Source organism: Epinephelus moara, chromosome 7 (genome assembly GCF_006386435.1).
Source record: "Epinephelus moara isolate mb chromosome 7, YSFRI_EMoa_1.0, whole genome shotgun sequence".
Classification (NCBI taxonomy): domain Eukaryota; kingdom Metazoa; phylum Chordata; class Actinopteri; order Perciformes; family Serranidae; genus Epinephelus; species Epinephelus moara.
Window position 1 is genome coordinate 15,197,588 of NC_065512.1, and position 26,232 is coordinate 15,223,819.

At 40.4% G+C, this 26,232-nt stretch overlaps 2 protein-coding genes across 3 annotated transcripts; both read right to left on the bottom strand.

Moving 5' to 3' along the window:
• Positions 1-7,567: 7,567 nt before the first annotated feature.
• Positions 7,568-19,695, bottom strand: katnal1 (katanin p60 subunit A-like 1). The gene is made up of 11 exons (XM_050049514.1): positions 19,565-19,695; positions 18,835-19,008; positions 16,986-17,146; positions 16,197-16,365; positions 15,968-16,095; positions 15,772-15,877; positions 12,848-13,006; positions 12,617-12,743; positions 12,361-12,495; positions 12,121-12,247; positions 7,568-9,756 (listed from the first exon to the last, which is right to left on the bottom strand). The coding sequence occupies exons 1-11, from the start codon at positions 19,568-19,570 to the stop codon at positions 9,558-9,560; spliced, it is 1,491 nt and encodes a 496-aa protein (XP_049905471.1). The 5' UTR covers positions 19,571-19,695; the 3' UTR covers positions 7,568-9,557.
• A 1,637-nt stretch (positions 19,696-21,332) lies between these two features.
• zgc:101559 (Ras-related protein Rab-33B-like) lies at positions 21,333-26,034 on the bottom strand. Of its 2 annotated transcripts, none has more exons than XM_050049543.1 (2): positions 25,757-26,034; positions 21,333-22,617 (listed from the first exon to the last, which is right to left on the bottom strand). In XM_050049543.1, the coding sequence occupies exons 1-2, from the start codon at positions 26,012-26,014 to the stop codon at positions 22,177-22,179; spliced, it is 699 nt and encodes a 232-aa protein (XP_049905500.1). In that variant the 5' UTR covers positions 26,015-26,034; the 3' UTR covers positions 21,333-22,176. The 2 variants fall into 2 exon arrangements, with proteins under 2 accessions (XP_049905500.1, XP_049905499.1); XM_050049542.1 differs by having other exon boundaries at positions 21,333-22,623.
• Between the last annotated feature and the right edge of the window lie 198 nt (positions 26,035-26,232).

Genomic DNA, 26,232 nt, shown 5'->3' on the forward strand with positions numbered 1-26,232 from the left:
GTCACTGGAGACACGCATCACACCAGCCCGCAGATACACTATCAGCACAGAGTATCAGCTATTTAATGCATCGATAACTCTGGAGACAGATCAGTAATATGCCTATTATTTCATTTCCCATAAGCAGGATAAAGGTGAGAATAGCGATGGTTAAAAGCGCATTTACGCAAAGGTACAATTTGAGGTACTTCTTCTTCTACTCTACATTTCTGAGGGAAATATTGTACTTTTTTACTGCACTACTTTTATTTGACAGGTGTTACTGTATTTTTAATTATATTACATTGTTCAAGTGTAGTGATGGCACTAAGAGACTGTTCTTAACTTATCAGAGGAGGGGCGTGGCTGTGGTGTGACTAAATTAGTTATTAGATTTTATAAACTTAGGCCATGTTTAAAGGAGCAATAAGCGAAATCGTTTCACCGCTAGGTTTGCTGTTGTGCACTGCCTGTAGACCAAAACAAAGTGTGTCATGAGCCACTCCTCCCTCTACCTCTGCTCTCCACCCCCCACTCGCCTCGTCCAGCAGTTAGCGATGTCTCGGTCTCTGCTGTGTTTAGCTATTCCCCTGCCTACTTCAATGATGATAGTACCTGTAATAAATGTAATATATTTGCTGAGATGGAGGCGAGGCTCAGTGACTAGAGGAGCTGGTAGAAGCGCTCCATAGCTGTAAGTTACTCCAGTAGCTGGTGGCAGCCGACTCGGCTAGTGCTAACATCGGGAGCTAACGCTGAAAACGGAATTGTTTCTAATTTTTGTTTTGAAAAAAGTTCCACGTTCAGACAGCAACGTTTTGATAACAATCGCTGTGCACACGGATCTACAAAAATGACCAAAAACGCTGTAGTATACATGCCAGGCCAGTAGTTGGCAGTGTGCTTCCTTCTACAGAGCAGTGATGTATACACAAACAAAATGGCAACCGCACGAACGTTTGTCTGGACGGATGACAAGGTGCAGTTACTACAGTAAATGTACATATTGCTGGAGAAGCGTTGATAACTTCAATAGGGCGAGCAGCACAAACAGAGCTCAGGAGTCCGCCATCGTTGTTGTGATTGTCGACTCTCGCGCGCATGTCTAGTGACTGGAAGCGTAATGCACATGTGCGAAAAGTCTCTGTTTTCAGAGGAACTGCTTGTTGCAAGTTTAGGCTACATGACAACGAAGATGGCGGTGTTTCCAAAAAATTGCACTCTGGAACCTGTTTTCAAAACATTGCGTTTTCAGGCACCCAAAATGCTGCTGTCATGTAAACGATCAGCCAAAATGCAACTTAAGTTTACCATTTTTGGTTGAAATCGTTATCGTATAAACAGGACCTAAAACAGGATGTTTACTTGTAAGTCAGCTCTATGCAGAGCCTACGCCGTAGCCTACGCACATGGCTTACTCCGATGTGAGCATTTCGGGGCTGTACACATGCCGCGTCTTTAACCTATCGTCTGTGGGACAGATGACAAGCTTTGGTAGCCCTGCACTAAAATGATCAGCTTTTCAATATTTACCACAGACTGATATTTAAGGAAGAGGGGAAAGATATCTGTCGGCTGTGACTGGTCGGTCCTCGTCACGTGACATGTAATGCCTGCTGCTACATTCCAAAAATTGAACCCGGTTTATCTGAGAGCGCAGCCGTCACACCCAAAAAAATGGGCGCTTGGGAATGCGTGCACACCATGACAGCGTCGCTCTGGCATTTGAGCGCACCTGCCGTGCATCTACATTGAAAACAATAAATTTGAGGGCGCATAAAAACGCAGCATGTGTCAGGCAGGTTTGGAAGGCATGTTTTCTTTAAAAGTCGGTGGTAAAATAAATACAAAATACAACCATTTAAATTTGTATGCCTCTCACCTCAGCCAAAATAAAAACCTTAGTCCCTCCTCAGCGCTTAAAAAAATATTTGACATGCCCCCCCTATTTGCACCACCCCCTCCCCCTCATAAGTAATGAACAGTCCCTAAGTAACAAGGGTGTAGGCTTTGTTCTCACATCCAGGGGGATTTTGGGTCATTGCAGAAAATAAACCCTGCAGCAAACAAGTTCATGACACTTTCTTCTTGAAGTGCTAATGCGAGGCTATAAACGTACTACACCACTGTCGCATGACTTAATGACGCCACCACATAAATGCTGTAAAGCTATGTTCACAGTGATGACGCTCTGTAGTCTCATTTAGCCAGTTGTTACCAACCACCTTTTTTAAGACATGTAAAGGCTTCAGAATTAGAGAGTAGGACATTTACTGACATATTTTATGTCGTAGAATAAAATGTGAAGCTTGTGATAACCACAGATCTCATGTCATGTCACTAATCAAAAACCCACTGATTTCAAGAAGAGGGAACCAGGAGTGCAAAATGCTTACTTATCTCTGGGTTTTAGGACTCAGTCCTGCACCAGTCTATACATTTTGAGGGTCAAACACTTAATTTCCGGCATTCTGGTGAATTTTAATTGATCAATTTGTGCTTTTTCTGCATTAAGTTAGGATGAAAATTCCATTATACTTCCTGCTTCAACTGTGCTGCTTCATCTGCTCTCCGTTTTATGGCAGAGTACAACCCTTGCTTTTGAGGTTGCATACTGCCACCACCTACTTTACTGGAGACATTGTTGCATGAGAAATGTTCTAGCAGTTCAGTGAACTAAAAGTCCTCTGTGTAATCAAAATATTGAAGGGTGAAAATATTGAAAATCTATGCCTATGCCAAGTACACTCACTCAAGTATTGTAGCATACTCAAGTACAATTTTGAGGTACTTGGGTATTTCCATTCTATGCTACTTTATACTTCTACTCCTCTACACTCTAGAAGCCAATATTGTACTTTATACACCACAATACTTATCCAAAAAGTTACTTTGCAGTCAAAGATTATTGATACAAAATATAATTAGCATATGTATTATATATATTATCATAGATTAAGCTACCCAGCAGTATACATTTGTTAAAGTAGGCTCCACCTCTGCATCAGTGCATTTATTGTAACAGAGTATTTCTACTAGTTTCACTTAAGTAAAAGATGCAAGCACTTCTTCCAGCACTGGAGAATTCACATGAAGGAGGAAATTTGTAATTTCTTGGTAAGTGTTGAGTTTAAGCCTGAGGGTGAGTGTGAAGAGAAAGTAATGTGTAAAATAGTGATTATTAATGATCCCCTCCAGACATAAAAATACTCTGCTTAGAATGATTATTTGTGTGTTTTTTTTCTTCCCAACAAAAAAGTTAATTTACCTCATTAAAATTATGTCTATTTCTTCTCCCTCACTGTAAAGACGACAACACCACAGTGTAAAATACTCCATCACAAATAAGAGTCCTGCATTCAAAATGTTACGTAGTTAAGTAGAAGTACAGAAGCATTATCAACAAAATATAATTAAAGTATCTAAAGTAAAAGTATTTTGCAGAAGAATGACCCGTCTAAGTACATATTATATTTGAGGACAACTACTGAAGCCTTAAAATGTAAGCAGCTTTTATATGTTGTAGCTGGTTGACAGGGATTTTAGTCTATAATAATAATGCATAATATTTTATAAACTGGTTAAAGGTTTTGTATGTAAAAGTAAAATCTGAAAAAGTAACCATTAACTGCAGATCAGACACACGTAGTGAAGTAAAAAGTATGATACATCTCTCTTAAATGTAGTTAAGTGGTATAAAGTAGCATAAAATGGAAACACTAGCTCATGCACCTTTAAGCTATACTTATGTGCTGCGCTTTAGAAAATATATTTAGTCACTCTCCACCACTGATACCGGACCACTGGCCTCCAGTCTACTTATGATGTTACAAATCATGCTCGTAGCTCTCATACAAGATTCAGGGTGAGCACAGGGGAACGTGCTTCAGCAGATGAATAAGAAAACAACCTCCTGGTGTCAAACTAACATTTTGCACAGTGAAGGTCAAACATCTAAGTGATGTGATGATAAGATATCAACACTTTCGATAGCTTCAAGGTTCCCCACTCTGTTAACCACTGACTTCTTCATCCAGCTCCTTACTGTGTCATTTTAGCGCTTTAATTCATCAGGAAAACTGCTCTGATGAACGGTTTGATCACTAACAAAATCCATTTAAAACTGCAAAATCACTGGATCACTGTAAGAATTTTTAATGAATGAATGAATAATGAGACTCAGGACCCTTTATTAATGACTTGCTTACATTAAGACAGTGAGGCGACCTATTTGCTTTTACTTAGTTTAAGTTGACTGCATATTTCATAAGCAAAACAAAGTATTTAGTATGCAGTATTGCCAGGTCTTCTCACATGGAATTGTACTAAAGCATTATATCTAGGGATGCATGATTTTGGATTTTTGCCAATATCTTATATTTTCCAACTAATTTTGGCTGATTGCCAACACCAATATGTGCACATATTTTTCCCCACATAATTGCAGAGAACATCAAGTCTCTCCTGTGGTGGAATTAACATATTATCCCTACTCTTACCGTGATGGCCCACTGGCAGATGCAACCATGAAATACAATGATTTTCAAAACATTTAGTAGGAAAATAAGAAAACTACTTTGACTTGGGTTACATGCATAAAATGCTATATTTATCTTTATGTAACGTTTTCAACCAAAGATGGAAAATTCACCCTATTTTAGCAGGCTTGGATGATGCTCGCCCTGAGACAATCCTAACAATAGCAGCCTTTATCTGCTGATACAGATGATGTAGCCTAGATATTATTGTGCATCCCTAAATATAACAGAGCAAATGCTCAGGTAATTTCCACCTTTTAAGTTGAGCAGCCTTAATGAAAAACTAAATTAGAAATTTCCATGACATGAAAATCAATATCCCCACAAAAGGGGCCTAATTCTTATCAGCACTTACCTGTCCTATCCAGGTGTCTCTGGCATTGAGGAGTCTCTACCCACTGTAAGCAAATGTTAAAATAAACCCACTTCCATCATTTATAAAAATCACCACAGCACAGACTCAAACCCTGATCCCACCTCTCTCACCTGTTGGGTCTTTCTTCACTGTCTTAAGGCCCTCCAAAGCCTGGAGGACGGTCCTCACCACAGTCCTTGAGTCCACACTAAAGTGAGACTATATATCACATGGACACCTGAAATGATTTCTGGAGAACTCCAGGAGCCTTAAGATAGTTACGGGGGGCGGGTTTCTGGAAAATACAACCTTATAGCGACAAGTATTATTTTGTAGACCACATTTATGTCAGTGATAATAGGATTATTGATAATGGAAGATAGAAACACCTATCTGTATAATGCAATACAGTTCAACAGAGCTACAAATGACAGTCTCCTAGATGATCATAAAGTCGAACCAACACCTCTTTAAAATAGGCTCAACAGAAACATTATAACCTTTATATAAATATAAATACAGTATATTTCAATGAGGAGAGACAAGTCGAACAGCAATGGACAAGTGGATCGTCACATCCTTAAAACTCCTTCATTAGACAGACAGAGGACACCAGGATACATCGTACCTAGGATAAATGATGTGTGTTTTTATGGGTACTGCATATTCTTTCAAAGTACTTGAATATGTCTTTGTTTCTAAGCTAAATATTTGATCACATTGCAAACAAAAGCAGTTCATGAGGATATTGATAACAGACTTAAATGCTCAACTTCAGGTGTGTCGTATTATGGGTATGAATCAGATTTCATTTAGGAGCTTAGAAAATGTTTTGCCTTCAAAATAGTAAAAAAAAAAAAATCAGCTTTTTTTTGGTGTCCACTCTTTTCTGGCTCTCTTAAATTACAAATCATTGCAATTAGGGGATACAAAGACTGCTTGTCCTTCTGTAACGTCTGTTTTAGATTCATCAAGGAACAAATAGTCAAGAGGGGTTAATGATTTGAGCACATAAAAGAGTGCTTTGTACAATCTGTCCTACATTTGAAAAGAAATAAACAGGAGAAGACATTTCAAATGTCAAATGCACTTCTGTTGATCTAGAAAAACAAAATGTCGAGTGGTTGAGTGCTACAGAAGAAACGGAGAATGATAAAGCAGCATGAGACAGAGTGCATCTCAAAAAATCTTAACAAGGACATCCGTGAAGAACAGTGAAGGGTGCACAGTGTATTCTGACAAAACAAGGCCCAGCCTGTATGTAAAGTCAGGCTGATAGAACAGACTAATGTACATATGATGTTTTTTCAATATTCTTCCATATATACACAAAAATATATGCACATTGTTCTGTACAATGTCACATCTAAATGTTTCTGCTACACAGATTTAAAAACATGAGCAACTCTCTAAATTATAGCTGAAATTCTGATCATACCGTCAAATAACCTCCCAGAAATAAATAATTTTGGGAGTTGTTTTTGTCACAGCTGAATTCACAGGTTTAAAATACCAAAACAATATTTTAATAGATTGACAAAATAATCCCAACTCAAGGTTAATGTACAAGCTTTATCCTAAAATTCATTCTGCTCATTTGTCACAGAGATGTAGCAGTTGTGATGTCAGCCATAGCATTTTTAAGATTGCTTGTTCATGCTGGATTAAAGTTGCCTGGGTCCAGACCTTTGAATCGTTCCCTTCACTGAGTTCCAGTTGACTGATTTGTCTGGCATTGTGACATAATACAGCAGTTTCTCAGTTAAAATAAGAAACAATCCATTGAGTCCTGCTAGGGAACTAATGTTTTGCCCATCAGCACCATGGGCAGGACTGACATCATTGTCAAGTGTTGTCAAGCGGCGCATTGTGGTGGCAAAAAGGCCTAGAAATACTTGACCCTTAAGGTGCAAGTTAGAAGCAAAATGTGTTTATTAAAATTAAGCAACCCTGGATGGCCTCACTCTGGGGACAAGTCTTAGAGCAGAGTGACCTGGCAAACATTGTGAGGGAGAAACATTGTGATGGGGAAATAGATGTCGTTGGCAGAACAAAGTGTGGTAGAACGTCAAGTAAGATGAAGATATGCTCGAGTTCTGGAAACGGCATCTATTTCCACATCACAATGTTTCTCCATCACAATGTTTGCCAGGTCACTCTGATCTCAACAAATGAGGAGTTATAACAACAATGGCGACTGCTGTGGACAAAACAGACACTGCAATCGAGGGTGTTCTAAATGGATGTATCTTCTCAATATCGCCTGACATCGCAGTTTGTTTGCTCTGCTACTTTCTTAAAACTTTAGGTTACAAAGGTAACCCCGGTTCTCTGATAAAATGAGTTAGGAACTCTGACAAAAGAAGTACGTTGGCACGGCTACACATCAGTGTGGATTTACATTGGTCTCATTATTGGTTAGGGAAAATCAAATCCCCCTCACCCACAGAAATCATTTAGAGTTAATGCAGAGTGCAACGAGTTGAAAACTCTGTCTGATATCAGGCAAGGGTTGAAGTTAACCAAGTTAATTCTTAGCTCAAATGTCAACCGATCCATCTCCATGAAAAAAGAGCAAACTGCCAATAAAGACAGTGTGATGGTGACAGCTGAAAGCCCTGAAACAGATAGCAAGAGGGCCTTGAGTCGGAATTTTCTTTGGACTACTATTTCCAAGATTTAATTTAATACTAAGTATTTCAATAGCTTCAGCATCATAGAATGATTCAGACATTCAATATGAAATGTTATTGACAAGATAGTTAAGAATCTGACTCACTCAACTGAATAATTCATAAAATGCAAGTACCATGAAGTAGGCAAGATTTTAGGCAAGGATCAACTTCATCTTTTAATAAACGATCCATGGATCTGATGGCCATGTTCTTTAAGGTTGACTACATTTCCTCAACAAACATAAACTTAAAACACAAATAATAAAAACAACAACATAAAAACACAAACACATACTCAGACACTGTTTAACACAGACATTGTGGTTCTTCAAGTGTGTTCAGTCAGTAGTAAGTACATGGACTTTCCTGGACGAAATACATTAAAAGTGCTAAAACATACAGTTCTTTAAGACAAAACTCCTCATGTAAGAATCAGTACTAACAGATTTGTTCTTAAGCAGCAGGTACGAGTGATTTAAGAAAACTTGTCTGAATTGTGATGCCTTAATCTGAATGATTACCATCATCATTGTGGCTTGCCAATTTACTTTACCTTTTTCTGTAGGGTTTATGGGTATATTTTGCAATGGCAATCTAAGAAATTTAGTCATTGTAAGGAAAATTCTTTCTGCCCCAGGGTTTTGATGCAGGTAGCTTTGCTGGTGAACCATAATGTAGTGATTTTCTAATTATTATGGGTCCTCCGAAATAATTAGAAACAACTACTTACATTGCTAAACTTGTGTTGGACTGCCAATCAAGCCCCAAAACAAATGCAGAAGAAAAATACTGTACAGCCGGTCAATGCAACCGAAGTTCTACAGGCCTCTAGGAGGAGCGCTAAGTGGAAATGTTTGGTTTCTACCTGAAAGAGAGAAACTAGATGAGAGGGAGTGTTGTTTTTGAAGTGGGAAAAAGTGGAATAAGGGGGCTACATAAAAAGGTACACATTATTTTTTACATTTGGCCTTAGCCTTCTAAAATATCATAAAAGAGCAACAGATTTCAGTAGCTCCCCCTAGAGGCCTGGAGAACCTCCATTGTGTGGAGTGGATATACAGCGTTTCTCTGTTGCATTTGTTTTCGGGCTTTGTGTGTTTCTGACTTTGTATTGTTTCTGTATTTGTAGGGTTTTTGCTGTTAATGTATTTGTTTTGGCTTTCTGCAGCACATACCACATGTTTCTGAACTGGCATTGTTTCTGAAGCTGCAGCACGTTTCACCATATAGAAATGTTTTGGGCTGTTGGGCATTTGCCCTTGTCTGCCAGCAAAACTTTGACAGTTTGATGTGAAGCCTGGGGGTGTGAAATTCTTCTTTTTCCTTACGTTTATGACATTGTTTGAATAAAACTTGCCCAAAATGGAGCAGAGCAAGGAGTCTTTCATGGCAGTTTTAGGGGCACTGATTATCCAAATGACTGATTCTGACAAACACTCACCCTCTTGTAAACAGTTGGCAGTCATCAGGTTGAAATGAGCAATTAACGACAGGTCTGTTTGGTGAATTCGATGTATAACACTCATACGAACAAGCTTCAAAGACAAAGTACCATGGGTTTAGGGAATACAGAAATATTCTTGCACAAGGCCTTGCTTAAGTAAAACTAGCGTGCATTCCCTGGTCTACCTGTGAGTATTAGGCTACTTTTTACATTTAAAGTTCCCTTTTCTTCTTCAGGTCACTTAAGTCAGTCAGCCAGCAGCTGGACGATTGATAGTCTCTACATGAACAATTGTGTTGGAGAAACAACAAGGGGAGAGTGAGTGAAAGGGCAGGAGTGCAGCCACTGACACTTCTCATCGTGCTCTCTCAAAGGCACCAGTCTTCTGATGTGAACATGAGCCCCCTGTGTAATCTTGATCCCTGATGTGCTGCCTGGTTCACACACTAGAGGTCACTCAGCTCCATGACATACACTCCCAAGTCCCTCTCCTTCAAGGCTTTCATCATTTTCAAAGTCCTCTGTTCAAGGTTTTGGTCCCCTGTGAGTCTAAACGGTACCGTTCTCTATACTGACCCAAACTCAGCCATCCAGGCTTCGTATTTTTCCAGGTCGGCAGCAGAGACAGACTTTGAGATCTTCTTGAGTGTGAGGGTGAAGTCCTCCATGGTCACAGGCATCTGCAGCTCGTCTTTGGACAGAGCTCGGATCTCCTCGGGGGTCAGGCCTTGGATTCGACGACGCATCGCCATCATGGACGCATCTCTGATGTATATGTAATGATGGGAGCAGATCGGGGCAGGAGTATTTTAACACACACACGTATATAACATTTCTTTTTTTTATACATATGCTCTCTAAAACATACTTGATGGATTCCTTATATGAGCTGTCAAAATGGGTGAAGTCTAAGCTGTGGTCACTAAGCCAAAACTGGCCATGTGTGGATGATAGTCACACACACACATCCGAGGTCAATAAAATAATGCAAGCCGGAGATGAGCAGAGACAATTTGGGCGTAGAAAGAGTCACAGTGGTGAGGAGAAGTGTGACTAAAGCAACTATTATAAATAATCGTCAGTATATAAACATCTTCCAGTGATCAATGCATACTTTAAAATAATCATTGAGGCCATCTGTTATATGTAGATGTGTATCACACAGTAATGAGGAATTATGTAATGATAATCATCACTTCTTAAATTTAAAGGCCGATCTGAATATGTATCTGAGCTAGTGTCATTTTGTGGTTGATTTAATGCCCATTTTTGTAATGACAAAATCAGCAAACATACATAAAAGAGTTAGAGCTGGTTAGTAATAGACTATAAAGCAAGTGATGCCTGTAAACTTCACATTTTTAGTGATTCAGGTTAGGACCAAATACTTGCTCATAAAGATAAGTAATCTGTGACTAAAAACTCACACTGTCTATGGTTGCTCTTGTGACTTCAAAATACTTGAAATGGCCATTACACATTCTTTCTGTGTCGCCTCCGTAGTTACACTTTGTCTCTTTATATTCTAGCTTGTAGTATTTTCAAATCCATTAATAGTATGTCCATTAATAAAATCCAATAGCAAAGTGAGCACAATGTGATTTCTGTGCCTTCAATACTACCATTTAATGTATCCCAACATGATCATCATAAAAGGATAAAGAAACTATTGCCTGAAGCCATACGCACTCATGACTACTAAAATCAGCTATTCAGTCTGTCTCTTTATAACTTTATGCTTCTCTTTGATGCTTCCTTATTTTATTGCTTTGTGGTTTTATACTGTTTTCTTATTGTACTGCTCTACTGTATGTTTTTGTACAGTTTACTTACTTAACGTATTTATATGTTGCTTTGTATTTTAATTTTTTTCTACTGATGTTTCCTGTTTGCACTGTCCCTCTGCTGCTGTAATGCCACAAATTTCCCAGCTGTGGGACAAATAAAAGATCATCTTATCTTATATAGAGTACTCCAGGAATGAATCCTAAAAAACAAAAGTGAATTAGTATTTTTGCATTCATGGTTCCCTTGTCTCAAAGTCAATGAGCTGTTTGAAAGTGTTTTTGCTTAGATGCCTAAAAGAAGGTCCGTGCTTAACACAAGCTAAAGAGACTTTCGTGTTTTGCTATACAACATGAAATATGTCAGTAAATATCCCACGTGTGAATTTTGAAGCCTTTATGAGTCTTAAAAAGGCGGTGGCTAACAAGTGGCCAAATGAGACTACAAAATTTCATCATGTGAAATCATGTGACTGTGGTATAGTTTGTTTATAGCCTATAGGTTTTTACTTCTGGTGATTGCATTTAGGCTGAAAAAAATAATGAAAGTTGCATTCATTTGTTGAACAAAACATGTAAGCACCATAAACATTTGTTTGCCACAGAGCTTACATAAGCAAAATATAAGAATCTTTGATAGCCAGCTTACACCATGTTCGCCACTTATCTGTAGTTGCTCTGCTGTTCACATAAGAAACACATTTCTCTGTGCTGGTCAGCAAGCGATTCTGCTACTCTGTTCTTCTCTCATCACATGTGGAGCTCAGTCTCCTTCTGCTTATGTGTATGTGTCTGTATGTCCATGTGCGTCCACTCGTCTCTCGCGCTCTGTTTTGACACAACTGACAAATATGTGGAGGCATGGGATACATATTTCATAATTAATCATAATTAGATCATTTGTATCATCTCTACTATGCCCTTTAGATCTTTCATAAAGGATTATCAATGTGTTCTACTGCCAGATTCGGTCATGGCTCGTGGATAAAATAGACCAGACACCGAAATTATCACTACAGAATGCGAGCCAGCTGCGGTGTGTCCAGTGTGAACAGCCCAATTGGTTTACATGGACGCTGAAAGCAATCAGGCAGCGCTCCACAGAAAATCTACGTGCTTCAAGGGCTGTCTGCGTCCAGTGTGAACCCGGCGTTACAGCATGTTGTTGCGCTCTTGTTAGTGCAAAAGAAAAAAAAACAAAGCCCATGAAGCCCTGAGACACTTCTCTTTAGTTCTCTCCCTCACTACATCTCTCGTCTGTCCTAAGTCTGTCTTTATGAGTGGTATTTCGTTAGGAGGTGAAGGGAATGAAGGATGAACTGATCTTTAGTTTCTCCACACGCACCTGCAGACGTTGGTGATGTCCGCTCCAGAGTAGCCCTCAATCTTCTCAGCAATGAGGTCCAAGTCCACATCGGCAGCCACCTCCACCTCCCGCAGGTTGATCTTCAGAAGCTCAACACGACCCACAGCTACACACACACACAGATCAGATATAAAGATGTTATATGTAGCCTCTGTTGGACTACTTCAGTGACCATCACTCTGGTTTGCTGTGAGGTGAGTCTGCAGGTGATGAGGTCACCTGTGGGCAGAGGGATGTAGATCCGCTTCTCCAGTCGTCGTCGTAACGCCTCGTCGATGTCCCAGGGGAAGTTGGTGGCCGCGAGAACCATCACCATTTTAGAGGGGTCATCATTCTCCAGAGCTCCCCCAACACCTGATCACAAAATACACATTACTGTATCATCCATACGACATAGGATCTTGGAATCTATCCAGGACACTTCTAGGAAATATCTTTATATAACTTTTAGCTTCATCTCCTCTGTTCCACTCACCATCCATCTGAACCAGGAGTTCTGATTTGACCCTGCGGCTGGCTTCATGTTCATCCGATGTTCCTCTTCTGCCACAGATGGAATCGATCTCATCTATGAAGATAGTTGTCGGTGCGTAAAACCGAGCCTAAGAAAAAGAAAATTGTTTTTTTTCTACCATAACAAAATATTTAGATCTTTAGTTTGGTAATGTGAGTTTTTTCACTTAACGGATCACATACATTAACGTACCATTTCAAAAAGCAGACGAACAAGTTTCTCAGACTCGCCCCTGTATTTGGAGGTGAGAGTGGAGGAGGACACATTGAAGAAAGTAGTCCCACATTCTGTGGCCACAGCTTTGGCTAACATGGTCTTCCCTGTCCCAGGAGGGCCAACCATTAACACGCCCTAAAAGAAATGTGAAAACTTAAGACACACAAACACACGTACAGAGACAGAACACTGACGCAAATCTCTTCTGTGAAAATCAGGACAATCACTGCTGCTCTGATGTCTGACATTTAATTCTGCATCTTGTTTGTGTCTGTTGCCATGGAGATTACATAAATCACAAAAGGCCCAGTGACACAATCTGTAACATTTTTATGTAATTGTCGTCCCTGCTGCCTCAGAATACACAGGGTAATGTGTGTAATACACGCTGCAGGATGGAGCAGACAGGTTTTCTATATAAGACACTGACGCAGGTTGATCAGAATCTCAGCAGGAGCAGATGGGAGTGGCAGGGTGCAAACTACATGGCACCCAGAGGAAGCTTCTCTCCTCTTAATGAGACATGAGCTCCCCTGAATACATGATTTGTGAGCTTTTGGGGGGGTTTAAAATATTGACAACATACTTTTTTTATACACAGGGTATCTACAGGATAAAGAAGCTAAATTTAAGACTTTTCCAGACCTTTTTAATACCACTAAATGATGTTTAAGACTAAACTCGCCATGGAAATACACACTGAAAGTAAAAAATATCCTAAGTACACACATTGATGTCAGTTCAAAATGAACAGTAAAAACGACTCTGATGATATGCTTTGTGCTTGTGGCTCTGCATATGTGATTCCACTGACTTGATCCCCGTTATACCACGTTTGAAACACCTTCAACATATGGTACAGTTTGCTCCGTAAACATTTAATCACCATGAGTAATTGTTATTCTTTTAAGCTATTTGTCCATACACTTGCATTTTCCAATTTTTCCATAGCTTGCAGGTCCTAGATTAACGATGAAGACTCATCGCAGGATTTAAGCGTACCGAGGGGGCAAAAACAGAGGCATTGCACACACACAGGTGATGTGTCGAAGTCTGGTACGCCATCAAATAGTGTTTCCCGCATATTAAAATTGTGTTTCCTACAGCACCAATGCCAAAAATTATATCGGTGATGTGACTAAAATACATTTAAGACCCATTCAATCTGGAATGAGGTTTTTTTCCTTCGCAATGGGAGCAGAATGTACCTTTGCTATGCAACAAATGCCAACAGTGTGATAAGGTGCTGAGCATCTATTCTGTGCCAAGTGCTGCATGTTTGGCCTTTTTTTCTGAGCACGGAGAGTTGGAAAATGTTAAAATTGGGTAAAACACTCTGCTCTTCACTGTCACTTTTTACCCAGCAGTCGAAACCCAGTGGAGGAGGGACGAACAGCACGAAGACCAGCCATCACATCTTATACATTATGTACGAGTGCTGAACAACAATACAACTATATACTGTGTGTCTATTAACACGTTTTCTCTCATGAACTCAAACAGACCGGCGGGTCCGTCCTCTCCCTATATGCTTTAGACTTTCCTTCAACCACAGCGAGTACTCTACCTTGCACTGACATTTTACTTTCTGCAGATATTCTGCATCATAGCAACCAGACGCAACCAAAGCATCTTAGCTGAAAAGCAGCTGCTCCTCCAAAGTGCTCCCAGTGGGGCGTTTCCTGAGGAGCTCCTGGCGAACATGGGGCCTTATTGATATATGGTTCATGAATGAGGGTGATTCATCACTAATCCACTTAAATAAAGATGCTTTCACAAATTCTATTCTTGCCATCAATTTTGAAGCCTGGTGGCGAAATATCATAGTCTTCACTCACTGTTACTCAAAGGGCAGAAAAAAAACAACAAATTTTCTTAGTTCCACTCAGTGGTGCGCTGAATCTCCATAATTCATTCCTCTGTTCTGGAGTCAACATACAGATACGTCCAAAAGAAAAGATTTAATGCTCACACATTTGTGTGTTTATAGGCTGTTTTGCTGTTTGACTAACCTGTGTCCTATTTGTGCCAGTAAACTACAGAATACTGCACATCACTCTGCAGAGCATACAGTGCCCTACTTTAGTTGGCCGTATTGTTTCATGGTGATATTTGGCTTTGATACCTGTGTGTAGGTTTGATGTGGTCATTAGCTGATTATTATCAGATGTGTTGATGTAACATAACACACAGGGGAGTGGGATGGCGCACTCTGCTAAAGTGTGCAGTAATGGGAGGATAAACAAAACTGAACTGCAAAGACCTCTTTACTGTGTGACAATAAAATGATCATGAACTTAATCTTTATTTGAAACAACTTTATTAATCTTTCATTTTACTGCATTTCATCTGAAAAGGGGCTCTAACTTACTTACTAAATAAAGAGCTGAATTATGCATGCATATACCGGACAAAATGAAAGGCACTGTGCTGCTGTAATTGCAAATGCAGTTTTGACTCTCATATGGTGGGCCTGAGGGGGAAGAGGCCTCACATGATGAAGCTCAACAGAGGCTGGTACAGAAGGAAACTCAGTGAGTCTTTTAGATACTGAGAGGCAGCATGACTGAGTGGGCCCTTTAATGAGAGATGTTAGTGATGCAAACATATGTAAGCATTCACATTAAAGTTGTGTTCCTGTATAATCAGGTTCCACTTCAGCTTAGTTTGAGTGTAGTGTTGTACTATAACTTTGTATAGACAGGTTGCACATTAATTCCATCACAAATTAACTTCCATATTTCGCCAAACACAGAGGTCATGAGTTAATATTAGTCCCATAAGAATCGGCATCTCAGTAATTTGGGGTTGTATTTAGGTTTTCTGGTCAGGGGCAGCCCTTACAGCTCAGAATACGTACGCAATCAAATTTGTGTGTGTGTGTGTGTGTGTGTGTGTACCTTCCAGGGGCGACGAATGCCCTTAAAGAAGTCGGGCATCCACATAGGCAACACCACAGCTTCTCTCAGCAGCTTCTTGGCATCTTCCAGATCAGCAATGTCGTCCCTGCAGTTCATCCAGAAAACTCAGTCAGCAGAGCACAAATAAAACTGTCCCAACAGCATAACGTATAAGAATCTGTGTGAGCGACCCTACCAGTGTACGTTAGGGTTACGGGACACAATGTCTCTCTCCAGTGAGTCCACCAGGTCGCTGTCATGTCCAGTGCTATCAAACTTCTTCTGCTCTACATCCCCTGGTGCATCTCCGACCCCTTTCTTCCCCTGATGAAGGACAGGTATTTGACAGATTGACTCATTTCTTAAGGACGTCACTCATCCATCTATCCGCCCACTCAACCACAAATCCACTCCTGTAGTCTGACCTTATCGTCTTTGGCTTTTGTGCCTCGGGCATCTCTGAAACCCGGCCTGTCTGGTTTCGGGTTGGCCTGGCCGCGGCCTCCTGGCCCTGCTCCTCGATGCTGCAGCCCAGGGGAGTCTTTCCTCTGCTGCTTCACTGCACTGTTGGGGCGCTTCACTGCAACAGGATTCCTACAGAGACACACACACACAGGAACAATACACATGAGTTAAAGGAGTCCACACCTGCAGACAGAGACATCAACAATATTTTACAATGAGATAACTGCGGTAACAATGAAGTGTGCCAACGTTTCCACAGAGTGACATCAACTTTAAACCAGCTCTGCGAGTTCTCTGAGCAGGTAAAGCTCAATATGTCCACTTTAATGACCAGATGGTGAGTCAGTGTGCGCTGATAGAGATGAAACAGATTATGCAAAATATGTCTCTTTGTACTTCAAAGTGCTTCCTTATAGCGGCATTTTGTTCTACAGACCTTCTGGGTGGTATCAATAACAATCAGTTGTGCCAGAAAGTAAAGAAGTTCCCTGGATCAGCGCCTGAGCAGGTGGCTGAAATAAAGAAACCAAAATACCCACATACTGCAGTCTTGTTCCCTTGTTGTTTTACTCCTCATAGAATGAAATAAGAACTGTAAACAGCTTTCAGCGCTCTTATTATATGAAACTAATGGATGTTCATGTGCTTCTTGGAGACTGAATTAAAATACCCTCGACCACATGTATGTGACAATAAAATGTTGATGAGTAAAAAACAAGAGGTTCAAAAACGTGAATTACCACACTCACCTGTGTTCTGCAGGGGTGGGAGGGGGCCACACTGCTGGATCCTCAAACTTCTCCTCAGACTGAGGGGCAAGGATGTCAACTGGCTTCTCTGACTTGAAGCTCTCCAGCGTTGCCATGATGCCTTTCACCTGCTCATACTCCTCAGTCAGTTCCTGCCTGACCTGGTTGCAAACAGGGGAAGGACGGTGTCGGATCAGAGTTGTATCACAGAACATCTGACTGAAAAACACAGCAGCTGACATGGATGTAAAGAGGTTTGTAAAACAAAGCAGGGTTAAGAGTAAAGCTTTAATGTCCTGCAGTGAATTAAAGAAACTGTGTGTAAGATTCAGGAGGATTTAGCTGCATCTAGTGGCAACCAGCTGAAAATTCTCCTGGTTAGAATTCCTTCAGTGTTTATTGTTGAGGAGGTTTTTAATCGGGAGCCAAATTATCCAGAGGTCTCTTCCTCTCTAAAACAAACAGACCAGGTGATTTAAACCAGTAAAAACACTGGATAAGGCAGTTTCATGTGGCAATAAATTAATAAATAAATAATTCCCAAACCAACCACGACCAAACTGTCGCTAGTGATAGACCAAATTAGATTTTGCTCCAAAATAAAAAGACATCTTTCTCCTGTTGGTGCTGCCGAATACATGGGGGTTAATTAAACCCATTGAGTAAAGGCCACTTGGAATCCAGTAAGCTGACCTGAGCTTTGATAAAAAAAATTCTGTTACATCTAGGGTTGAAACGGTGTGAGATTTTCATGGTATGATAACAGATATCACAGTTTCTGAGTATGACAGAATTAATATTGTTATTATTTCAAGTTAAAATAACCCTTAAACGTATGAGAACAGAGGGGTTATTTTTAGCTGAACAAATGTTTTATTAGTATATAAAAATCAAAACCATTTTTTAAAATTGAAGTATGTGTTAAACGTAAAATAAAGTTGAGACTGACCACTGCAACCCTACTTGAAACCATTTTTTGGATGGAAGTTTGTGTAAAAAGTCTCCCTATTGAAAATAACTAAAATAAAGTTGAAATTCTCTGTCCAGGAGCATTTTTTTCCAATATCATAAATTAGCAAATTCATTCATTCATTACATTAGCAAATGATATTTAAAAAAAAAATGGGGCTGGCACAGTCGTACAGTAGTTAACATTGTCACCTCACAGCAAGAGGGTTACTGGTTCAAACCCAGGGTGGGGGAGCCCTTCTGTGCAGAGTTTGCATGTCCTCCCCGTACCAGCTTCCTCCCACAGTCCAAAGACATGCAGGTTAAGTGGTGACTCTAAATTGTCCGTAGGTGTGAATGTGAGAGTGAATGGTTGCCTGTCTCTATGTGTCAGCCCTGTGATAGTCTGGTGACCTGTCCAGGGTGTACCCTGCCTCTCGCCCAATGTCAGCTGGAATAGGCTCCAGCCCCCCTGCTACCCTCAACAGGATAAGCGGTTACAGAAAATGAATGAATGAGATAAGCAAATGCACACTGTATGTTAGCTGTCAACTTTCATATTACGATATACCTTAAAACTGGTATACTGTTGCAACCCTAGTTACACCAGTGACATTATGGCATTTACCCAGTAGGTTTTCAAAAGTAGAACAATCCTTTTTTTCCCCTTCAAATAAAATCAGCGTTGGCATCAAAGAAAAGTGTATCATCCTAAACTGTTCTAAAATATTTGCAGTGCTGAACCACAGTCACACGCTGCCCTGTAATTCAAGTCAGCTTTATTTACATAGCCTAAAATCACAAACCACAAATTTGCCTCAAGGGGCTTTAATGATGTCATTAATGCTGGTTTAATAACTGGTGTAAGAATGGTACGCTCAGGGCTTTTTGGTGAACTCACCTGTTGCCATTTGACTTTGAGAGCAGGGTCTCTGAGGGACTGACAGTGCTTGTGGATCTGCTGAATGACTCCCTGGTAGTAAACAATGGAGGAGTCATAGTTGCCCAGCAGAGCATACTCACGGCCCTTCTTGGCGTTGTCACATATCTCTGCCAAATTCATGCTGAATAATAGCTATAAGGTGAGGGAGAAAACACACAATACAGCTGAGTAATGTGACTGAATACTGACCACAATATGTTGGCTAATGTTGGCTGGTTTTAAATAAAGTCCACACAAACATTTCCATCAAAGAGCCTGCTGTCTTTATTACATATAATCCTACTTATGACAGGATGGTGCCGCTTTAATGACAGCTGCTATCACATATAACAGCTAGCATAACGTTACAGCACGTAATTAAAGCAGGTCAGTTAAGCTAGCTAGTGTCTTAAAACTGTTACAATAAATAAACATTTTAAATCGCCGTGATTTCACCTAATGTTTGTGTCAACCCAGTGTTTAAATTAGCTTATTTTCTTGTACACACCCTGTCTTTACAGCGACGTTAGCCTCTGTTAGCTTTATGCTAGGCCACAGTTAGCAAACAAAACGAGTCGTGTTGCAGTAACGTTAAATAAACACCCCTTAATCCTCCCAGCATGAGTTAACCGTTAAATATACATGTAGGCAAAGGCAGCCTACATTAGACTCTTTAGCTACATATCTGACATGGAAATAAGTCTCATACCTGCATGAAAACAGCTTGTTTGTGCTGTTAATTGTTGAATCAGAGGTGCAGTGTTGGGCAAAGTGTTACCATGGCCGCGAAGAGACGCCGTGTGAAGAATACAGGCGGCTCGGTTACTGGGCTGCATTCACGGACATACCGCATGGTGGGAAATAGGACAACCCTGCGAGGAGACGATCCATCAAGGTCAAAAACACCAAACAGAGCTGTTTGAGAGCTGGCACCAGGGACTGTTCTTTACTTATAAAAGAGTGGGTTGGCTGGGGTGTAACTTCAGTTATTTTGAGCCTCTCTAAAGCTACAAATATTTTTCCTTCAGCCTCCCTGAATAACGGAGGGAAAAAGCATGACCATCCCTCCACCATAAAATAGTTATTAGATGTTTTAAAACTTATGGTTAAGTTTTAAGGCAGGACGAAATCTTGGAGTTGAAAAAAGCCTTGGTTTTTTCACTCTTGTGCGTGTTGGTTAGTTACAGCAAACAGCTAATATTTTTTTGAGGATATAAATGAGACAGAGAATAAAGTGATTTACATAAAATGTCACTATTTTTAAGGTTATTTTTATGGCTTTTTTGTGCCTTTATTAGTTTGGGCGGGTTGAGTGTGAGGACGGAAGAGGCATGCAGCAGGAGGTCACAGGTCAGAACTGAGCCCACAGCCATGGCAACAAGGACATGGGATGCCCACCCTACCAGTTGAGCTTCTGGGCACCCCAAAATGTCACTATTTTAAGCTCAGATTTGGTTCTGTTTTTTTCTGAGGGAAGCTATGGCTGAATCTAAATGTCCAGACTTCACCGCACTTGCAGACTCTCCGACTTTGTGGGCATGTTCCCAGGAAGAGTGGGAGTGCTTAGGGCTGTCCAAATCCACAATTCATCCAGTCCACAAGGGGCCTAACGTGGACTTTCTGCAGACTTCCAGAGAGTTACAGTGTTAATTTTTATGTGCCTTTGGCCTTTTTGATCCATGCTCACAAACAGCAACACAGAGGTGGCATCTTTCATAAATGGATACAGGCTAATTGCTGATTGGAGAGTTGTGCAAAGAGGTTTCACACAGGTGCATTAGAGACTCATAATTATACAAGTATTTTCTATCAGCTGTGAATATTTTGTTTTACACTGTTAATCCTCTACAGGTTTGGCTTTTAATGAGATGTGTTAACTGTTTTGAAAAAGGGTGTGAAATATGTGTGAAACAGTGAAAAGTGTCTGCTGTGCTAAGAAGGTGATGATGATAATGATGATCAAATGGATCCCAGTTTCATAAGTGTTTTAGCAATTGAGAAAAACTATAAAAGTTGGAGAAATATACTTTGAACTAGACCATTTGCTAGTTTACAGGATTCCTTGAACACATCATCAGGGTTATAGCTATGCAAAGGATGCCCACTAGTCATCGCTGAAGTCCAGTTAAATATTGCAAACTAGGATGAAGGAAACAAACTCATCACAAGGTCCCTTTACAAGCTGTTCTGGAGCTTTCAATCATATGACATGATCTTCATCAGCAGATTGAGTGAGCCTGGTTATAATGGAATTTAAGGTGTTCAAATTTCCAAGTTTTCTGGACACTTGAAGTACTTCTTCCATGTTGGCTGAATGTATGGATGAAGGATGACGTGTTTTACAGTAAGCAATGAAATAAAATGAAATAAAGCGTCAGTCATTATGTGTACGTATCCGAGTACATTATTATTTGAACAGCATGAGATGGCGGCTGCATCACACCAAACAAACACACCAGAAACCTCAAACATTTTAAATCACACTGATGAAACCACTTTTATTGAATTGCAGCTTGACATTCTCACAAATCCCCATACTGCTGGAAAGTGTTTGCATTATTGTACACATGCAAAAGAAGTGTCAGTCACTTGTGATTTTATTTCGTGTCATCAATACCTTCCGGCATCACAATTTTCAAATGCAGCTGAGCATGTGTTCACTCATGCTTCTCAAGTGTAGATTTGCATTTTGTCCCAAAAGACATTTTTTCATTGAGAGAAGTGTGTAGGCGAATGAGCTGACACAAAGCTGGTTATGTTCATACTTATATTTGAGAAATACACGTTCAGCAACAGCACCAAAACTCAGGCTGCATTTACATTTTTTAAAAACTGAAATATCACGTTAAAATATAACTTAAAGCGAAATGATTGCACTTTTTTTCACAGTTTCAATTTACCTTATTGGTCCCTTTACTTACACTGAAATCGGTTTCTTAATTCAATGCCTGCGTCGTATGCTGCAGATATGTTGTAGTGCTACTAGACGGCTGATTGCATATAATTTGTCTACGTTTTAAAGTGCACTCTGCAATGCTCTTTTCTTTATTTGACTCAAAGTGATTCAATGTGCAGTTTGAGCTACAAATGTTTTGGCATACCTCCGTATTCATTCATGCATTTCACTGAAATGTTGATTTAATATTGTGCAAACTTACAGGCCCATACTGTCACAAGCTATACCTTGCAGCAGGCAGGGAAAATGTAAAACCTTTTCTATCTCATGATCATAAGATGTCTTTCTGACTTCAGTCTCAGTGTCAGGACGAAACACTGAAAGCTGTGATGATCTACACACCTCCACACAGGATGGAGGCAACCTCAGCATTGACACATTCCTGTTTCCTGCTCTCTCTGACTCCACAGCTGCCTGAGGTTGCTCTCGCTCGGCTGCTTCAGTCTCAGGGGTTTGTGGCTCTTCAGTCTATAAGCCAAAGTCAGAAAGATGGCGTCAACGTGTTCCTTCTCAGAAGGTTCCTTGGCTGACGTCTCAAACAGTGGAAAGTTGTAGCTGTCTGCGAGACACTGCGCGGCCGAGGTGGGGACGACCCGGCGGTCCCTCAGGTCGCACTTGTTGCCCACCATGATGCGGGGCACCAGGGGCCCCACGCAGTGTCGGCTGCACTCCTCGATCCACTCGGGGATGCTCTCGAAGGAGGAGAGGCTGGTCACGTCATAGACGAAGATGACGGCATGGACGCTGCGGTAGTAGTGCTCCACCATGCTCTTCCTGAAACGCTCCTGACCGGCCGTGTCCCAGATCTGCAACTGGCACAGCAGAGACAGATACTGATGAGACTATCTAAAGGGACCCCTTTTTTATCACTGAATAAACTGACTAAGTCACATAGTTAGTATTATACTCAATGCATAACAACAATAGCACAGAAAAACTCTACAGTTAACCCAAATTCTGAACACAAAGCCTGCAGAACATTTGTAAAAAGAGGGATCTGAATAAATTTGAAGTGGATTATTTCTGTTAATATTCCAGCAGAGATGAATTTCCTGATTTTTAACAGGGTCCAGATTTCTCATTAGTCATTATTTCATCGTCCACACACTTTAATATATTCAGTGTCATACTTGCGTTTGGCCATGTCAGGGACCTACTTCACTGTCTCTGTCAAGTACAGCAAGAAACTGCACTTCAACATAAAAGCTCTGTGCAGGAAATTCACTGTACTTAAAAATAAAGTGTGTTTTTAATAAACTTGACATGCTTACGAGTCACTTGCAGTCCAGTCAGAATGGACCCGTGACCCACTTTTGGACCAGGACCCACCAGTTGGGAACCACTGCCCTAGTGGAAGTCATGACCCCAGGTTGGGAACCAGTAACCTAAAGAATAAGGCTAATGTAATTCTATGTGTTTCTAATTGTCAACCCAAGAAAAGACTAAAGCAAACACAGTATTAATCCACCTGACAGTAAGAAATAACATCTGTGGCACGCTACTAAAGATATCACATATATATATTTCATAATCAAAGGCTTAGTAATTTCCTAAAACAGCAGGGAACTGTAGTTTTAATCAAACATCACTAAAACCAAAGAAAATGGTGCAGTTGAGAGGATGATTGTCAGCAGATTAATACAATTTCGGTACATTACTGAGTGCTATGTATGTGGGATTGACTCAAAATAAACTACTGTGTGTAGCAGCGAAGGAACAGGTCACCCAGAGCAAAAATGTGACAGCAATGTAGGTGTGTGGCACAGAGGAGAAGGCTATAGACAGACACCACTCATTACTGGGACCAGTTGATCTGATTTGTTGACAATAAGAAAAATATATGATATCACCCTGTCACAAAATGGCAGCGTGTTGCAGTAGGAAAAGCATGGTGTAAATAATTTAATTAATGATGGCTGGAGTCCATTTAGCTGCTTCAGTTTCAGGGTCCTGGTATTCTGCATGCTGGCTCACTGTCACACTATCATGGCTTACCAGGACACAAATAGACAGAGTCATTAGTTAATGTTATCATTAACACATGTGCTTTTCCTGCTATGACATGACAAAATGCGTGCAGTGGAAATGGCCCATTGAGAGAGGCCTAGCAAGTCGCCCTAAACTCTGGCTGCTGACTCCTAAAAAGAGTAAATATTCTGCAGACACAGAGCAGACATTACACACCAGCTGTATCCTTTAAGGTCTACAACTTAACACCAGCTTAATTACTATTTCAAAATGCTACACTTGTGCTGTACATCATTATAAAAAATGCTGTGGGAAAAGGCTTATTTAACTAGCATTAAGATTAAGATTAACATTAAGGGTTAAATCATATGTAAGATAAAGTACATCTTATTGATCCCCAGCAGGAGAATTCTGGTGTTGCAGTAGCTCAACCTTATTAAAAATCCAGATAACTGTAACATGCAACTGTTTCATTTGAGCTGGTTTTAGTCTCTTACTTGTGTGGGGGCATGGATGGATTACTAAACTGGCCTTAAGGGCACAGGTGCCCAGAGTGGCCTCTACTTACAAAATGTCACTCAAAGAGACGTACCGAGCAGCAAGACACTCAAGGAACCACAAAGAAACATAATATGACTGCAAAGACATGCAAAACAGCTGCAAAGAGACATAAAATGACTGCAAAAAGGGGCAAAACAACCACAGACAATAATAACTACAAAAAAGTAATATAAAACAACTACAAAGAGACACACAATGGCCGCAAAGAAACACGAAACCACAGGAAGATGCGTAACTACTACAAAGAGACGCAAAAAACACAAGAAAAAATGCTAAACAACTATAAAGTCTGAGAGGTGGTGGGGTCTTCTGCATGTCTGTGCCAAGGGGCCCACTGTACCATAATCCACCCCTGACCTCAGGTTGGGGTATCTGAAAAACTAAAGCCCTTTTGACGTTTGTGCCTGTCCTAACTCAGGGTGTCTACAGGTATCAGACAGTTAAGTTTAATGTTTTTTAAGACCTGTTCAAGACACCTTTTAACCAAATTTAGGGACAGATAATTGGACAAATTATGCTGAATGTGGGGCGGCACGGTGGTGTGGTGGTTAGCACTGTTGCCTCACAGCAAGAGGGTTGCCAGTTCGATCCCGGGTGTTAAGTGCGGAGTTTGCATGTTCTCCCCGTGTCAGCGTGGGTTCTCTCCGGGCACTCCGGCTTCCTCCCACAGTCCAAAGACATGCAGATTGGGGACTAAGTTAATTAAGGTTGATAACTCTAAATTGTCCGTAGGTGTGAATGTGAGTGTGAATGGTTGTTTGTCTCTATGTGCAGGTAAGTAGTATATATGTGCTCTTGTGTAGAGGTTAAGTGTTAGGTAGGAATATGGTTATTAGCGTGGGTTAAGTCAATCTAGTATTAAGTAAAATTACAGTATTATAATGTTTTTTTAAAGATCTGTAACATTTGAAATGTGGATAAATGAAATTAGATCAAATGTCTGTGGTAGTAAAGACCTTGCAAATTCAAATTTAAGACTACTTAATGACTTTTAAGGCCTTATTGTTGAATTTAAGACATTTTAGGACCTTTTAAGGACCTGTAGACACCCTGTAACTGTGCCCACCTTTGAAATCAAAATTAGTATATTATATATAACATATATATTATATGAATAATTTAAAGTATTGTAAAAAGTCAACAGAGATGTAGACTTGCTCCACCTTTACTTTATACTGTGTGCTATAAAGTGATCATGTGTTTTATTGTGTCAGCAGCTGGTCACTATAAAGAGGCAGGCCTACATTTTGTAGTGGTGCTATCCTTTTAATGTCTGCAAGCTGACTCTAGGTCAGCCTGTGTCCACCTATAAACCTTAGCTCAAGCACACGGCTGTGTTAATCCTATAGGAAATTCAACCATGTGTGTTTGCGTGATATTACAGTGCAGGTGTGTGTTTCTATTTCCTCCTCTCACCTTGATACTCTCCCCATCGAGCTCCAGCGTCCTCTCTCTGAAATCGACCCCGATCGTTGCCTCGGGGTTTTTCAGGAAAGTGCCCCCACAAAACCTGTAAGTCAAACACGTCTTCCCCACGTTAGAGTCTCCTATGACTATTATCTTGAATATCCGAGCCTGCGCAGTCTCATAGTCGTGCTGGGAGGAGAGCTCTAAGGAGTCATTTTGACCGAAAACGGTGTCAAAATCGTCTCCAGGTTTGTTTTCTATTGCCATCGCTCATCTTCTCGCGGTCTGGATGTGGACGGCGCCGAAACATCGCGAGATTTGAGAGGGACCAATAGACATAAACGTTATTTACAGTTAAAGCCAAACTTGAAGCATTTGTTGGTAATATTTCTGTTTTATTGGGGATATTCTTCAATTAAAAACATATAATTTGTGTTGCAAAGAATAAGAAAGCTTAATTTAATTTCGTAAATTCATTTTCAACA

What these genes read in the sequence shown, in the direction of transcription:
- katnal1 (XM_050049514.1), bottom strand. An exon ending in TCAAAGTCAAATGGCAACAG is followed by an intron (nt 17,147 to 18,834) that starts GTGAGTTCACCA and finishes GTTTGCAACCAG; the next exon opens with GTCAGGCAGGAACTGACTGA. An exon ending in CGTAACCCTAACGTACACTG is followed by an intron (nt 15,878 to 15,967) that starts GTAGGGTCGCTC and finishes GATGAACTGCAG; the next exon opens with GGACGACATTGCTGATCTGG.
- zgc:101559 (XM_050049542.1), bottom strand. Translation starts at nt 26,014, where the DNA reads ATGGCAATAGAAAACAAACCTGGAGACGATTTTGACACCGTTTTCGGT. An exon ending in TCGATGGGGAGAGTATCAAG is followed by an intron (nt 22,624 to 25,756) that starts GTGAGAGGAGGA and finishes CTGCTGTGCCAG; the next exon opens with TTGCAGATCTGGGACACGGC.